This window comes from Schistocerca gregaria, chromosome 4 (genome assembly GCF_023897955.1).
Source record: "Schistocerca gregaria isolate iqSchGreg1 chromosome 4, iqSchGreg1.2, whole genome shotgun sequence".
Lineage (NCBI taxonomy): Eukaryota > Metazoa > Arthropoda > Insecta > Orthoptera > Acrididae > Schistocerca > Schistocerca gregaria.
This window is the reverse complement of record NC_064923.1, coordinates 183,162,361-183,178,875: the sequence shown is the minus strand read 5'-3', so window position 1 is coordinate 183,178,875 and position 16,515 is coordinate 183,162,361. Positions and strand designations below refer to the sequence as shown.

Below are 16,515 nucleotides of genomic sequence, written 5' to 3'. Positions count from 1 at the left end.
CTGCGGTGTGTGAATGTTTATTCATCAATTCAATAAACCGAATCTGTTGGTACTTCAACAATTATTCATTCACAAAATTCACGTCCTGTAGCACTCTCTTTTTCCGAAGGTGCTGCACACCGTGCTGGTTATACTAACTGTCCATCATGTACTGCACTTTTGTGGATGTTGAGTGGAAAACCAAGCTGTGAAGCAAACTGCTATTCGTTATACTGGGTTAAATCGATCGAAGAATATGCTGTATCCATTTATATGTTATTGGAATTTCGACCTGAAGCAGCACGTACATTGAAAAGAAAACATTCTGCACCAGGCTCGGCCACAGCATCCCAAATTTCATACGAGCCCAAAATCTATGCTCGGCACATCTCGACTTCACTCGGTACTTCTCGGAAGTACCTGATTTTTATTTTTTCAGTATTCTGAATGGTCTGATGCGGCCCGCCATGAATTCCACTCCTGCGCCTAATCTTCAACATTCGTCTGTAGTACCACATCTCAAATGCTCCGATTGTCCTCTGTTGCTATTTCCCCACAGTCCAAGTTTCACTACCATACAATGCTGTGCTCCAGGCGTACATTCTCAGAAATTTACTCCTCAAATTAAGACCTATGTTTGAGAATAGTAGACTTCTCTTAGCCAGGTATGCCCTTTTCGTCAGTGCTTGTCTGCTTTTGATGTCCTCCCTGATCCGTAAGTCAATCGTTATTTTACTTAACTTACTTAATCTGATGAGACCGATGACCTCGCAGTTTGGTCTCTTCCCCCGAAATCAACCCAACCCAACTTAACTTACTTTACATAATTTCATCTACTTCTTGGCCAGCAGTCCTGGTGTTAAGTTTCTCGCTGTTCTCATTTCTGATACATTTCATTACTTTCGTCTTTCTTCGATTTACTTTCAATCCATATTCTATACTCATTAGACTGTTCATTCCATTAAGGAGGTCGTGTAATTCTTCCTCACTTTCACAGAGGATAGCAAAGTCATCAGCGAACCGTATCATTGGTATCCTTTCACCCTGAATTTTAATTTCCTGAAACTTCCCTTTATTTCCATCATTGTTTCTTCGATCTACAGACTGAACAGTTGGGGCGAAAGACTACATCCCTGTCTTACGCCCTTTTTGCTCTGAGCACTTCATTCTTGGTCTTCCACTCTTATTATTCCCTCTTGGCTCTTACACATATTTCATATTGCCCATTTCTCCCTATTGCTTACCCCTATTTTTCTCATAATTTCGAACATGTTGCACCATTTTATATTGTCGAATGCTTTTTCTAGCTCGTTAAATCCTATGACAGTGTCTTGATTTTTCTTTAGTTTTGCTTCCACAGTCAGTGGCAACGTCATAATTGCCTCTCTGATGCCCTTACCTTTCCTAAAGCCAAACTGGTCGTCATCTAATGTCACCTCAAGTTGTTTTCCATTCTTCTGTATATTATTCTTGCAAGTAACTTTGATGCATGAGCTGTTAAGCTGGCTGTGCGATAATTCTCGCGATTGTTAGCTCTTGCAGTCTTCAGAATTGCGTGGATGACATTTTTCCGAAAGACAGATGGTATGTCGCCAGACTCATGCATTCTGCACACCAACGTGAATAGTTATTTTGTTGATACTTCCCCCAATGATTTTAGAAATTCTGGTGGAATGTTATCCATCTCTTCTGCCTTCTTTGATCGTAAGCCCTCCAAAGCCTTCGTAAATTCTTATTCTAATACTGGATCCCGTATCCCTTCTAAATGGAGTCCCGTTTCTTCTTCTACCACTTCAGACTAATCTTCCCCCTCATAGAGGTATTCAATGCATTCTGTCCACCAATCCACTCTCTCCTCAACACTTAACAGTGGAATTTCCGTTGCACTCTTAGTGTTAACCTCCCTTGCTTTAATTTTACCGAAGGTTGTTTTCACATTCCTATATGCTGAGTCAGTCCTTCCGACAAGTATTTCTTTTTCGATTTCTTCACAATTTTCATGTAGCCGTTTCGTCTTAGCTTCCCTGTTCTTACTATTTATTTCATTCCTCAGCTAGTTGTATTTCTATATTCCTGAATTGCCCTGAACTTTTTTCTACGTTCTTCATTCATCGATCAGCTGAAGTATTTCTTCTATTACCTGTGATTTCTGTACTTGGTACAAAGCGACATTTCTTTTAGCATTGTGTTGCGGCATCTTTCGGTCGGCATGACATTCTTCAGTTCTGTACTACGTGCCTCCAAATGAGATCCGTAGAAGAATGAAAGCTGTGTATGGTGATGATTGTTTCGACAACAGTAACATACGACGTTGGGTTTTTCGTGCTCGTAATGAAAAAATCAGTGGTGCTAGTCTCATCGTCTATGGCAGAGTTCGGCGTGGACAACCGTGTATGGCAACGTAGAGAACACCTTCCATGACTTGACTTTTGGAGTGGCGAAGCGGTGCGACCACACGTGGTGCTGTGGCTCCGTCAACAAAGTCAAACATTCCACAGTGACGGTGTCAATAAACTAGTTGGGGGATATATGTTCGTCGCCAGGGTGCATATGTTGAGAAATAACTACACTGACTAAAACAAAATGGGAAAACCAAAAAGTAATGAAATATGGGGAATACATTTGTCTAAGTAATACATTGAAGTGTTTATCACTGCAAGATCACAGCTTAATGTAAGCACGAGATAAGCCATTCCAAACCTGAAATGATGGTACATTAATAACCTATGCAACCATTAGAGTGTTGAATACAAGAACTCAAACGTGCATGCATTATCTTGTACAGGTGCGGAATGTCAGCTGCATGCTTGTTGAAATTGTCCGGTCAATACACGGACGCTTAACGTCATTTGTGAACGATGCTAGAGTTGTCGTCCGACGACGTGCCATATGTAATCGACTGGGGACAGGTGTGGGGATAAAAGGCAACGTGTCGACGCTCTGTAGAGGTGTTGGGTTACAACAGCGGTATGTGAGCGAGCGTTATCGTGCTGGACGACACTCCCCAGAATACTGTTCATGAATGGAAGCACAGCAAGTGGAATCACCAGACTGACGTACAAATTTGTAGTCAGGATGTGTGGCATAACTACGAGAGTGCTACGAAATGGCACCACAGACCATAACTCCATGTGTAGGTCCAGTGTGTCCAGCATGCAGACAGGTTGGTTGCAGGCCCTCATCTGGCCTCCTCCTAACCAACATGCGGCATCATTGGCACCGAGGCAGAACCGCTTTTCACCAGAAAACACAAGAGACCTCCACCCGGCCCTCCAATGAACTCTCGCTTGGCACCACTAAAGTCGCAAATAGCGGTGGTTCCGAGCCAGTGGAATGCAAGCTACAGGACGTCTGGTTACGAGCTGTCCTTGAAGTAACCGCTTTATATCAGTTCGTTGTGTCACTGTGGTGCCAACTACTGCTCAAACTGCTGCTGCAGATGCAGTACGTTGCGCCAGAGCCACGTGGCGAATGCAATATCTTCCCTCTCGGTAGTGCCAAGTGGCCGTCAGGAGCCCGGTCTCATGACCACCACAGCCAGCAATCATGTATAGTGACTGCAAGTCAGCCAAGTCTGTCTGCAGTATCACATGTCGTACGTCTTGCTTCTCGTAGTCCTATTACGCGACCTCGTTCTAATTCAGTTAGCCGTTGATAATGGCGTCTTTGTCGCCTTAAAAGCATTGTTGAATAGCATCAACTCACCAAGTCCAATCTCAAACGTAACTAACACTCACGACCGTTACAGCGTGTATTTAAAGTAGACCTGATTTGCATCCTCGTAGTGGCGCTACTAGCTCCCCTCTTACGCGACTGGTGCAAATTCGAACTGACGTCGCGTTTCAGATGTAGAAACATGCCGACCAACTTTCGTTTATGTCGCACAACTCTTCTTGGTGTTAAGATTTTTTTCCTTCGTGGTATGTAGACATGAAGAAAAAAGATGTAGACTATTAATAAAGATTGTTTAACTTACACTCTGGCCATTAAAACTGCTACACCAAGAAGAAATGCAGATGATAAACGGGTATTCAGTGGACAAATATATTATACTGGAACTGACATGTGATTACATTTTCACGCAATTTCGGTGCAAAGATCCTGAGAAATCAGTACCCAGAACAAACCACCTCTGGCCACAATAACGGCCGTGATGCGAATGGGCATTGAGTCAAACAGAGATTGGATGGCGTGTACAGGTACAGCTGCACATGCAGCTTCAGCAATACACCACAGTTCATCAAGAGTAGTGACTGGTGTATTGTGACAAGCCAGTTGCACAGCCACCATTGACCAGACGTTTTCAGTTAGTGAGAGATCTGGAGAATGTGCTGGCCAGGGCAGCAGTCGAACATTTTATGTATCCAGAAAGTTCCCTACAGGACCTGCAACATGCGGTTGTGCATTATCCTGCTAAAATGTAGAGTTTCGGGGGGATCGAATGAAGGGTAGAGCTACGGGTCATAACACATCTGAAATGCAACGTTCGCTGTTCAAAGTGCCGTCAAAGCGAACAAGAGGTGACCGAGACGTATAACCAATGGCACCCCACACCATCGCGCCGGGTGATGACGAACACACGCTTCCAATGTGCGTTCACCGCGATGTCGCCAAACACGGATGCGAACATCATAATGCTGTAAACAGATCCTGGATTCATCGGAAAAAATGACGTTTTGCCATTCGTGCACCCAGGTTCGTCTTTGAGTACACCTGTCTGTGATGCAGCGTTAAGGGTAACCGCATGCCATCGTCTCCGAGCTGATAGTCCATTCTGCTACAAACGTCGTCGTACTGTTCGTGCAGATGGTTGTTGTCTTGCAAACGTCCCCATCTTGCAGGAATCGAGACGTGGCTGCACGATCCGTTACAGCCATGCGGATAAGATGCCAGTCATCTCGACTGCTAGAGATACGAGGCCGTTGGGATCCAGCACGGCGTTCCGTATTACCCTCCTCAACCCACCGATTCCATATTCTGCTAACAGTCATTGGATCTAGACCAACGCGAGTAGCAATGTCGCGATACTATAAACCACAATCGCGATAGGCTACAATCCGATCTTTATCGAAGTCGGAAACGTGATGGTACGCATTTCTCCTCCTTACGCGACGCATCACAACAACGATTCACCAGGCAACGCCGGTCAACTGCTGTTTGTGTATGAGAAATCGGTAGGAAACTTTCCTCACGTCAGCACGTTGTAGGTGTCGTCACCGGCGCCAACCTTGTGTGAATGCTCTGAAAATCTAAACATTTGCATATCACAGCATCTTCTTTCTGTCGGTTAAATTTTGCGTCTGTAGCACGTCATCTTCGTGGTACAGCAATTTTAATGCCCAGTAGAGTAAAATGCTTTAAGAGTTTTTTCAGTTTTGGAGGCATTACTTTTCAGCACACACTCTTACATGAATGGCATCGAGTGACGGAGGACTCTCTCATTGGTTCAGGGGAACGTATTCTCGTACAACATTGCCTGTGACGTCACAAAGCAGCAACGGTTCGACTTCTTGGCGAAAAAATTACTGCAGATTAGTCTTTAGCGTCATTGTTAATTTTACAGTTTCTTTCGAGGAAAATCACTACGTAATTCGTTCCTGGACTTCTAAGTCCAAGTCCCTTTACATTTTTAGGTGTGGCAGTAATTTTAATAGATAATTTGAACATCTAGTATTGTCAGACACACGGAGATGTTGCGGCCACGAGTTTCCGTGCTGGTTATGTGTGGGTGTTGGGTATGTGTAGCTGTATGCTGCAGCCGTAATTGACAAGCAAAAATTTTCGAAGCGATACCTCAGAACCACCTCTCTCTGTGTGGCAAATCTAAGCCAAATATTGGTACCCATAATGTAACTACATTGTTGGGTAGGTTTGTGGGGAAAATTTACGGATTCGCTGCTCACCATCCACTGTTCACAGAGTCATGAGTCAGTGAAATCTTTCGACTGGGATTGTTTACACGTCACATAAATATTGTCTGACACCTAAATGACAATGCTGAGACACCAGAGTTCTTCTAGGGCGTAATCAGAATGCCACTGGCCCTGTTAAACAAGGCTTTGTGATTTAAAAGCACACTGGTCTGTACTGGGGCTTATATGAGATTTAGCCCTGTTCAGGAGTCTCGTCAAACTCCTAAGGCTCTGAGAGGCTACTGTATCACCGATAGAATTGGTGGAGGCCCAATGGTAAAGTGCGAGTTCGTATGATGTCGGTGTTACAGCTCGCATATTGCCCAGGTTGTTTCGACTACGCAGCAGAGGTTTCGTAAGAAAGCCCTTAAACGTCCTCCATACAGATCCGATCTCTCCCCATTTGATTTCCATATTTTTGGAGCCCTGAAGAAAGACATTTCGTGACCATTGCTTTGCTTTGGACGAAGAGGTGCACGCGTGGTACAAGCATATTTCCGTAGGCAACCGCAAACATTTTTCCATGAAGGCAAAGACCTTGTTGTGTCACAGTGGGACAAATGTATTACCAGTCATGGCAATTACTTTTGAAGTAATAAACAATTTAGTTTTTTCCCTCTGTCTTGTTTTCATTTGACTACCCATTATATATAAGACAAAATTATTTATGGAGATATAAATGGAGTTCTCATGCTCTGCCTGGATTAGTGTTCATTGTGTAACATTAGTGCCGCCTCTTGTGTGATCAAGCCCGACATGTGATACAGATACAGAAGGAAGCAGCAGAATGCACTTAAACAAAGTCACCAGCACTGGACATTAAGGTTTGCAGTTGCCTGAGGTTGAATGGTCTTAACATGCAATTCGTGTGAAGGGTGTCGACAGGAGTTGTAATGAGAGAAAACTGATCAAGTCTGGGTTCATCAAGAGGGACTGTCATTTCGTGCGATACGCACTACAAATCCTCATAATTTCTGTAACAGTCGTCCGAACATAGGTAACTGAAGACTGTGTATCATTTCAATATCTTTTTCGTCTCTATATGGAGTCGAACAACTGCGTGAGAACTTGTAAAATGTTGGTATCAACAACGCATAAACGACTGTTCTCCCGCTAGGCCGCCAGTGGAAGTTTTATAGCGATGGGTGTCTGTCTACTTTAACCGTTAATGACAACAGTTTCCTAGCACAGTGTTAGTGTGTCCATCATCGACATGGACATATTCATAATGTCATCACTGGTGGTCACAGCTGTACGTCATTGCTACCATTATTTATGTTTACAAAAGCAGTATTGTGGTTAACAGTTTAAAATAGAATGAAGCTTTTAGAAGCTAACGTATCCTACGTCACCTTCATCACCACTCCTCCCAACGTTTCGGCGTCATTCAATTAGCCTTCCTTTGGTAGTCTTCAATTAAGTATACTTAGTGCAGGTTAGTGAACTGAGTAACACTCAAGAAGGTTCCCGCAATGGTGCTGAAAGTTTAGGAAGAAAGCGAGGTGATGTTCGTGAAAGCCTACGCAGGTTTAAAACAGAAGACTGCTGCACAATTATTTACCTCTGTAGTGACGAATGGATAACAAAGTACCAAGACGGATTCCTGGTGTTTCTCCTATGTAACACACGTAGGGCAATCTCAGACAACAGCTGAGAACCAACGAGCTCTTGCGCTCTTACTCTATTAAACGAACAACTTTTTTCACAGTAAATAATATTATAATGCATAATTGCTTATCTCCGCCTTGAACATCATAAGAATACAGCGTACATTCTCTTCAGTACAGTAAAACCATACGTTATTGTGTAAAACGAACATTTAATACTAATTGAACAACAAATATTTGGAGTATAGAGGCACATTAATTTAATGATTTCTCCTATGATGCTAGGTGAGTTTCTCGTGATTGTTACTATGCAGTCGAGCAGAATGGAGAATTTTTAATGTTATTTGAAAGAACTGTATTGATTTTATTGCTGAAATGTGAGCTCCATCAGCATCTGTAGCTTAAGTAAGATAATGTTAACATGTTTCGTTACAGGAGAGGTAAGTATTAGAGTTTAGTCTTTAACATTGTGTTTATGTGTTAGTGCTGCTTTCCAGAACAGCAACGCTTCATACCTATTCACTGTGAAAGTAAAATGGCGTGTGGTAAGGAAAACGCTTTCACTCTGAAGGTAGTATAATTTTCTGACTAAAGTACAAAAAGTAAGATTTGGCAGTACTAACGTGCCGGTGGTTCAGTGGGACCCTGGGCGTGTAGTGGCGTGCTAGTAGCCTGTAGTGACTGAGGGCCTGTTTTCCCGCAGAGACGCCCACAAAACGTCTTAACCGGTCATCGTCCGCGGGCGCAGACGGTGGCCCGTTGAGACCTTTTGTGAGGTCCGGAGGAGGGCGGTGATGAGTCGACGGCGGCTGCATAGCGCATCTCTTGTGTCTTTTCCAGGTCCTCCGGTTGAGGTCGGGGTCACCATGTACGTGCTGAGTATCAGCTCGCTCTCTGAAGTAAAAATGGTACTAGACGCCTTTACTGTTCGGCATTCAACAGACTTCTCGTTAACCGCTAGAAGAATATAAACGTTACTTTTAATTTCGTTTCTTAACGAATTTTTCTTTAGAAATTAGTTTTTTTTGCGTTTTTGTCATTCCTTTACAATACGTAATTTTCGTTCCCGTTCACCTCGCATTCCCCTCTCAACCCTGGAACCTACTCTCAACCCCTCACAACTCCCCCCCCCCCCCCCCCCCCCCCACAACGTTGTTTTTTCTAAAAACATTTTGCATGACAATCCTGGGCGCCGACGCGCCCAGCTATTTTGCAGGGATACACTCTTGGCACTGACTTTGTACCGAACTAGCTATCTCGACAACAACTGCAACGATTTTTTTCTTGCGAATGACACAAGCCATTGACAAGATGACATCCCTGTACATTTCCTGTTCATTTCCTTTTATTTCGAGCTCATTTTTGTACCACGTTTGTTTTTTATTTTAATTGGGACTAGCCATATTTTTGATTGAGGTAAAGAGACTCTTAGAAGCTGCTGCCGCATGCTGTTGGGAAGCGCGATGCCTGAGCAGAAGTAACAAACAGCGAAGTGAGACATGAGTGCAACTGTGGTGGGTGTACCTGTGCTTCTTCAGTGTGTGTGTGTTTGTGTTCGTGACTGAAGCGAGAGGGAGCGAGTGAGAGCGTACACAGGCTGGGACGACCGTTTCCTTTGACCCTGGGGCGTGTGGTGTATGTGGATTTGCAGCCGAGTGGAGACAGCTGTCGCCGCCGCCGGCTACGGCTGCCAGTGGCATGTCCCCCGTCCTTTCTCGCAGCAGATTGGCTGGACGCTGATATCGCCGCTTCGCCAAGCCTTTCACCCTCACGTGGTCCACGGCGCTTCCTAACCCGCGCCCATCCACCGCCTGTCGATACATCTGATACCAGAAGCAGGGTCGGCCCTAGCCCGCTCCCTTGCTTATTCAGCCACTTACTGCTCGTCTTCCGCGCACTACACAGCCGCCACTGACGAAAAATCGTGTCTCCCAGTAAAGCTATCCTTTTTCGACAACGTAGCCACCAATACAAATTTGTCCTTATTTATTACGCTCGCAGGCAGGGGATGTCGCCGGCTTACAGGAAGCGCCGTTGTCCACTTCTTGAAAATCTAACTTCTTTATTAAACAAAGGTGTGTGTTGAACGAGAATGCTGTATTCCCGTAGTGTTACCTGTGATTATGCTACTTGCAGGTCCGCCCGTGGAAGTTGGAGTCACAATGTACGTCCTCAGTATCAGCTCCGTGTCTGAAGTATTGATGGTACTTGGAAGTTATTTATACAGACAAGCCTTGCTGGTGTTTATGGAAGAGTTGGATGTCGAAATATTCATATATATTTTTTTTATTTACTAAGAGCTGAGACTCGTCTCCCTTTCTTCCTACTCCTTTACTCCCGGCGATGTCAGTGGTACCGCAGAAAGATGCTACTACTAGTAGAGAAGGTGGGCGCAATTCTGTCGGCAGACGCCTCAGCGACGAGGTCGATTGATGGAGCTGAGCTATTAAAGTCGATTTCCGAGCGATTTAGAAATCGTCTTGTCTTCTCTCTTCTGTTCTTTTTTCTTCTTACGCAGACTCGCGGTGCCACTGAATATCTCCGACTCCACCCTGATGGGAATCCTCAGACACTAATCGAAAGCGTAGAAAGGGAAAAAAAGACTAACGAGCAGCAAACTGTTCGGAGAACTCTTCAAAGTGATTGAGCTGAGACGGCGCCACCCTACCCGGGGATGCGTGGTAAACCGCAACCGCCGGACTTGGCGCTCGGCTCCACGCCTGAGCGCGAATTCCGACACGGAAGCGACAGCTTATCGATTAATCTAAAGGCTATTTTTCCCTAGCAGCTGTCTGTGTCCTCCCAAGGGAACCCTACAGCGTTCCTCATCACTTCTCTATAAACAGATAGACCAAAACAAAACAAAAAAGTCGACTGAAAACCGATCAAATGCATGTCACTGCAAGCATTATAAGACTGCTCGCGGACAGCTAACGCCATCTCGGCATTTAAATCTGTGTACAATAATAATAGCGTATTACACTCAGAAATTTTAACTAATTTTCGATACGCTGCCGACAGGACGGTACTGTAACACTGTTGCGATACACCGGTCGGAAGGGAAACTGAAAAAAAAATATGAGAAAAATGAAAAAAAAAAAGAAAAACTTTTCCCTCCCCGTATCTCAGACTCGCAATGGAGACCGGTAGATTTGCAGATTGCTTTAGATGTTCCGCCCAGCAGCAAATACATATTTGTATAATTATTGTAATAGTAGTTGTTTGTTATGTTTTTTTGTGTACATTCAGTTCCACATTGGAGCCCTCATCGACCTTCCTGGTTTACACACGTCCGCACTGTGCATTTCAGAAACACACTGTGCTTTTTTGGAACAAATAAAAGGGGACGCGGAAGTGCTGCCGTCGTCACTGGGCGGATAAAAACCGGTCCAGAAAAGAAGGGAGACGCCCTACTGTTCGGCGCGCGTTGTCGCTCGCGGCCGGAACTGAGTGTACACGCGTGTACAACCAGGTGAAGGGCCCTGAGTGCATCCAAGGTCCACCGTCACTTAGGACGTGACCGGCGACCGACTGCGGCGACGAATGTCCACCGTCTTCTTTCGCATTCATGTTGTCGCAGTCACTGTTTACCGTCGTCTGGCGTGGCTGCTGCCCGCGGGACCGCAGCGCGGGGGCGGCGTGGCGCACCCCGGCCCGCCGCGCCGCAGCTCGCCGCCCCCGCCGGCAGCAGCCACCACTGTCTAACCATTGTTATATATACATATATATACATATTTGTGTTCTTTTTTTGGTTTGGAGACTCTCTTGGTGAACGAGGAGGAGGTTTTCTCTGTGTCAGTGGCGCCCTCGTGCATGCGTAGCGCCGCTTGGCTGTCGCGCCTGCTGCCTGCCGTGCCTGCTGCCCGCGCCTCGCATTGCCTTGCTCGGCTGCCTTGCCTTGCCTTGCATTGCCCGCACCGTGCAGTAGACTCTGATCCCCGCCGAGTGCATCGACTGCATGCCTTCAGACCTGACTCGGCCGCAGAGCCCTCACTTCTCCTATTGTCTCCACCATCACTCAGACCACTCGCCTCTCCAGCGTACGCCTCCGTGTTGCTTTTCGAGTGTCTCACACACACAACATTACGTAAATGTATGTCCGATAGCCTACCCTGTCGGGAACCTGCCTCTTTCCGAGTTCCGGGAGAAACCACACTCTGTGTGCACTCCAAGTGAGTCTTGTGACTTCATTTGGCTACTGTAATAGCTGTAGTTAGTGGACGTGTGCCTTCGATGCTCAACGTCATAGTTCAAGTTCAAACTAGTCCTATATCCTATACTTACATCGTGATATGGAACCTGCCCAGTCTCTGCCCAGCTCTGGAAACGTGTGTGAATGTATCTTTGGACGGGAGATAATCATAGGTATATCATCTGTTGTGCATGACTTCGTACACATGATCCAGATTGTATACCGATTAGGTTCCTTTCAGATTACGCTGATACAATAGCTCCCTACTTAGTAATCATATACAACCATTCGCTCACCGACAGATCTGTACATACAGAATGGAAAACTGCACCAGTGTTTAAGAAGGGTAGTAGGAGAAATCCATCGAACTACAGACCTATATCATTGACGTCGGTTTGCAGTAGGGTTTTGGAGCATATACTGGATTCAAACATTATGAATCACCTCGAAGGGAACGATCTATTGATACGTAATCACCATGGTTTCAGGAAACATCGTTCTTCGCACGAAGTAATGGCCGCTATCGACAGGGGATCTCAAGTTGATTCCGTATTTCTAAATTTCCGGAAAGCTTTTGACACCGTTCCTCACAAGCGACTTCTAATCGAGCTGTGGGCCTATGGGGTATTATCGTCTCAGTTGTGCGACTGGATTCGTGATTTCCTGTCAGGAAGGTCGCAGTTCGTAGTAATAGACGGCAAATCATCGAGTAAAACTAAAGTGATATCAGCTGTTCCCCAGGGAAGCGTCCTGGGACCTCTTCTGTTCCTGATCTATATAAATGACCTGGGTGATAATTTGATCAGTTCTCTTAGGTTGTTCGCAGATATGTTGTAATTTACCGTCTAGTAAGGTCATCCAAAAACCAGTATCGGTTGCAAAGCGATTTAGAAAAGATTGTTGTATGGTGTGGCAGGTGGCAGTTGACGCTAAATAACGAAAAGTGTAAGGTTATCCACATGATTTCCAAAGGAAATCCGTTGGAATTCGATTTCTCGATGAATAGAACAATTCTCAAGGCTGTCAATTCAACTTAGTACCTTGGTGTTAAAATTACGAAAAACTTCAGTTGGGAAGACCACATAGATAATATTGTGGGAAAGGTGAGCCAAATGTTGCGTTTCATTGGCAGGACACTTAGAAGATGCAACAAGTCCACTAAAGAGACAGCTTACACTACACTCGTTCGTCCTCTGTTAGAATATTGCTGCGCGGTGTGGGATCCTTGCCAGGTGGGATTGAGGGAGGACATCGAAAGGGTGCAAAAAAGGGCAGCTCGTTTCGTATTATCAGGTAATAGGGGAGAGAGTGTGGCAGATATGATACGCGAGTTGGGATGGAAGTCATTAAAGCAAAGACGTTTTTAGTCGCCGCCAGATCTATTTATGAAATTTCAGTCACCAACTTCATCTTCCTAATGCGAAAATATTTTGTTGAGCCCAACCTACATAGGTAGGAATGATCATCAAAATAAAATAAGAGAAATCAGAGCTCGAACAGAAAGGTTTAGGTGTTCGTTTTTCCCGCTCACTGTTCGGGAGTGGAATGGTAGAGAGATAGTATGATTGTGGTTCGATGAACCCTCTGTCAAGCACTTAAATGTGAATTGCAGATTAATCATGTAGATGTAGATGTAGATGATAAGGAAAGGTGGACTACAGGGTGGTGCAAAAACCGTCATCGTAGGAAAGCTGGACAAAAACAGAAATGATTAGCGAACAGATTGCCACAATAAACAGAAGATTTACTTAACTTACATTTCTCCAAGCGAACGAAGACTCAATACAAATAATGCGGCAAGAAACATGGAGTCCAGCTATCTCAATGTCGACAAGGATTAACCTTGAACTAAGGTGTCGTAACGTAGTGGCTCCAGGTGCAAGTGGAGAAGAGCGGCTGCACTAGCCGTGCTATATTGCGTCGCCACAGGGCGTTCGTAGTACGGAGCTGCCGGAGATGTGGCTCAGCGGACGCACATCATTGGGTCCGCCAGACCCCATGCGACCCCTATCGGCATCAGACGGAAACTTACCATTTCGTCACCAGCCTTGACACACCGTGGGGTGGTATCGATATGTGATACCACATCATCTTCAATAGCACCATGTGTACATTCCTCAAGCCAATAGCAGCATTGTCTGCAAAGTGCTCCATCTAGGAATATTGCTGCAGTAAACTGAAAAATCGGTTCCCGAAAGAGGGAATGTGTGCTTCTGATATCATACTTACGATATCTTACGCGAAATATTTTGTTCAGCGTATTTCACACTGCCCTTCCCAATAGGACGGTATGGAAAGTAACTATGGTGTCGTGATTACAGATGAGTGACTGGGACGTTACAGTCTCACTTTATTTCTTCTCTGTCCTATGATACAACAAACGACGTTGTTTTCACTCTTGAATTATCTGGTTTATAATCACCTTTGTTGCATTAGGGTAAGGCTATAATTATACAAAATTTTAGAGAACTGTCGATGCAGGCAGTAGCAGGAGTCTTGTCACAGAGGGTGCAGTAGAGTATGTAATGAATGTGGTAGCTATTCCAACTCTGTTCCTCTGTTCATGTGATACTGGATGATAGAAGAGTTCAAAGATGAACACACCAGTGTGGTCCTGAGATTCTCAATAGGCTCCCTCGCCCAGTTTCCTAAAACCGAAAGTGAGAACTGATAAATACATGAACGAGATACTGGTATTGACATTAATTGAAAAAAAAGATGTCCTAATACCCTTCCTAGTAGAACAGGAATCACTTTTCCAGTGACTGGAAAATATATTTTCTTTTTCTCACATCTACGTAGAATATATACTCGTCTAGGAGTAACAGTTGATTATTTATTGAGTGATATGGCTGCCACTCCTGCTCATACAGTGTTTTGGCTACAAGTGAAATCATTCGGCCATAACATTAATCAGCGGCTCAGTAAGCCTGAAAACGAGACTGGTTTAACAGCTCACTCTGTATCTTCTGGTTGTTTACTTCCCATTTGTAAATATTCTAGAAAAGTGTATGGAATCCTATGGGACTTAACTGCTACGATCATCAGTCACTAAGTTCACACACTACTTAACCTAAATTATCCTAAGGAAACACACACACACCCATGCCCGAGGGAGGACTCGAACCTATGCCGGGATCAGCCGCACAGTCCATGAGTGCAGCGCCCTAGACCGCTCGGCTAATCCCGCGAGGCTAAATATTCTATGACTGAAACCTACAGAGAAGTTGAAATCAAATAACGCAATTAAAATCAGTAAGTCACCTTCAGTTTTAACAAAACAAAATTACTTATCTGTAGGGTTTGCGTTTCCTGATGCCAACGATCAACTACAAATCTGGAACAGATTTAGTCCCGATATCACACAATTTGTACAGCGCGTTGTCACTTCCTCTTCGTGAATAATAAATAAAAATTGTCTTGCATACCCATGTCATTATAAAAACCTGGTCCCGGGAAAACGACAGCAGAAGACGATAAAAAAGGAAATCAGAGGAACTCCGTTACTTTTAACTATGTTGATTTTAACTATCGGGTGAGTCACTGTTATCGGGATAAAATATGCTAGCAATAAACATTAACGTAAATGTTTCTGCACTTAATGTAAAGGTTCCTGTTCAGACTTATAAATACTCCAGTTCGATTCTTTACCTCTGCCACGTAAATATTTTGTGTGAGTTTGCCAGTTACCGGTGTCTACGGTAACGACAGAGAGAGAGAGAGAGAGAGAGAGAGAACGTATCAAGCGATGGGCTTAGGAATGAAATGGTACATTTTGCTGAACAAAAAACGCCCACCTTTTTCTGCGATATTCTGGAAACAGACTTATCGGAGCAAGCCGGATCGGCTAAATCAGCATCGTAACCGAACCCGGATTATCACAGCTCTCCTGTCGCGTCATTAATGTGCAAATTGAGCAATCAAAATGGAAATAAGAGGCGCTAGCAGTTATTAATTATTATTAATTATTATTCATCCCTTGGACTGTGATGGCATTGAAGACATTTTCTACCGTTGTGGATCTGGCATGGCCTAATATTTCAATCAACCCGCGTTTCCATGCGACTCTCGGTTCATGTCACCTGTATGAATCCAATATCTTCTGATTACTGTACAAATCTTCCGTTGAAGGACGGTATCCAGTTTGCACCACCGATTCTTCTGATTACTGTATAAATCTGTTGCTGAATGACGGTATCCAGCTTGCACCACCCATAGAAGTTTATGTACAGAAAATGTGTCATAATATATCATGCATTACCTCTTATTTTCTTATCTATGTGCTGCCTTCTCTTCGGTGACACTACCACATTCCGCTTTCTACTGTTTCAAATTACAAATGTCTTGTAACGTCATTACGCTGTGTTGCATCTATATCACGCTGACGCTTCATATGAGACTGTTCTTGTTCACATTATCCACAGAGGCGTTGTTTAGTGAGCACGACAATGTGTGACCTGTAACAGTTTCGAAACACTCTTCGTTACTGGAACATTCATGGGGATTTTGCGTTCGTAAGTGTTAATGGTACAATGGAACAGTAAAAATATCAGTTTAACACATAAATAAAGCACAAGATTTACTGCGTTTTTAGAAGGTCACAGAACGTAACATACATTATGGAAATTACGGAACCAGAGAAAAGCCGAAGTTTTCAAATGTTTCGTAGTGAGTGAAAAGGGAACAGGTTAACAACATGGCAGTGCTGACATCATTTCACACAGAAAATTTCAAAAATTCTGTAGCTTACTCGAAGCAGGTAGGCTCTATGTAAGTGCCACATCTGATTAGTATTACTTGAATTTGCCAAGAAATATGAATCCTT

General features: G+C 44.2%; 1 protein-coding gene across 7 annotated transcripts in view; it reads left to right on the top strand.

Annotated features, from left to right (window-relative positions):
* LOC126366011 (gamma-aminobutyric acid receptor subunit beta) overlaps window positions 1-16,515 on the top strand; it is a 603,333-nt gene that overhangs the window by 364,360 nt on the left and 222,458 nt on the right. For 4 of the 7 annotated variants that reach the window (XM_050008862.1, XM_050008860.1, XM_050008856.1 and 1 more), the window contains exon 3: window positions 8,339-8,406. In XM_050008862.1, coding sequence (XP_049864819.1) covers window positions 8,339-8,406 — 68 coding nt within the window. Of the gene's footprint in view, window positions 1-8,338; window positions 8,407-9,634; window positions 9,703-16,515 lie in introns of all 7 variants that reach the window. The other 3 variants (XM_050008861.1, XM_050008857.1, XM_050008859.1) reach the window with 1 other exon arrangement.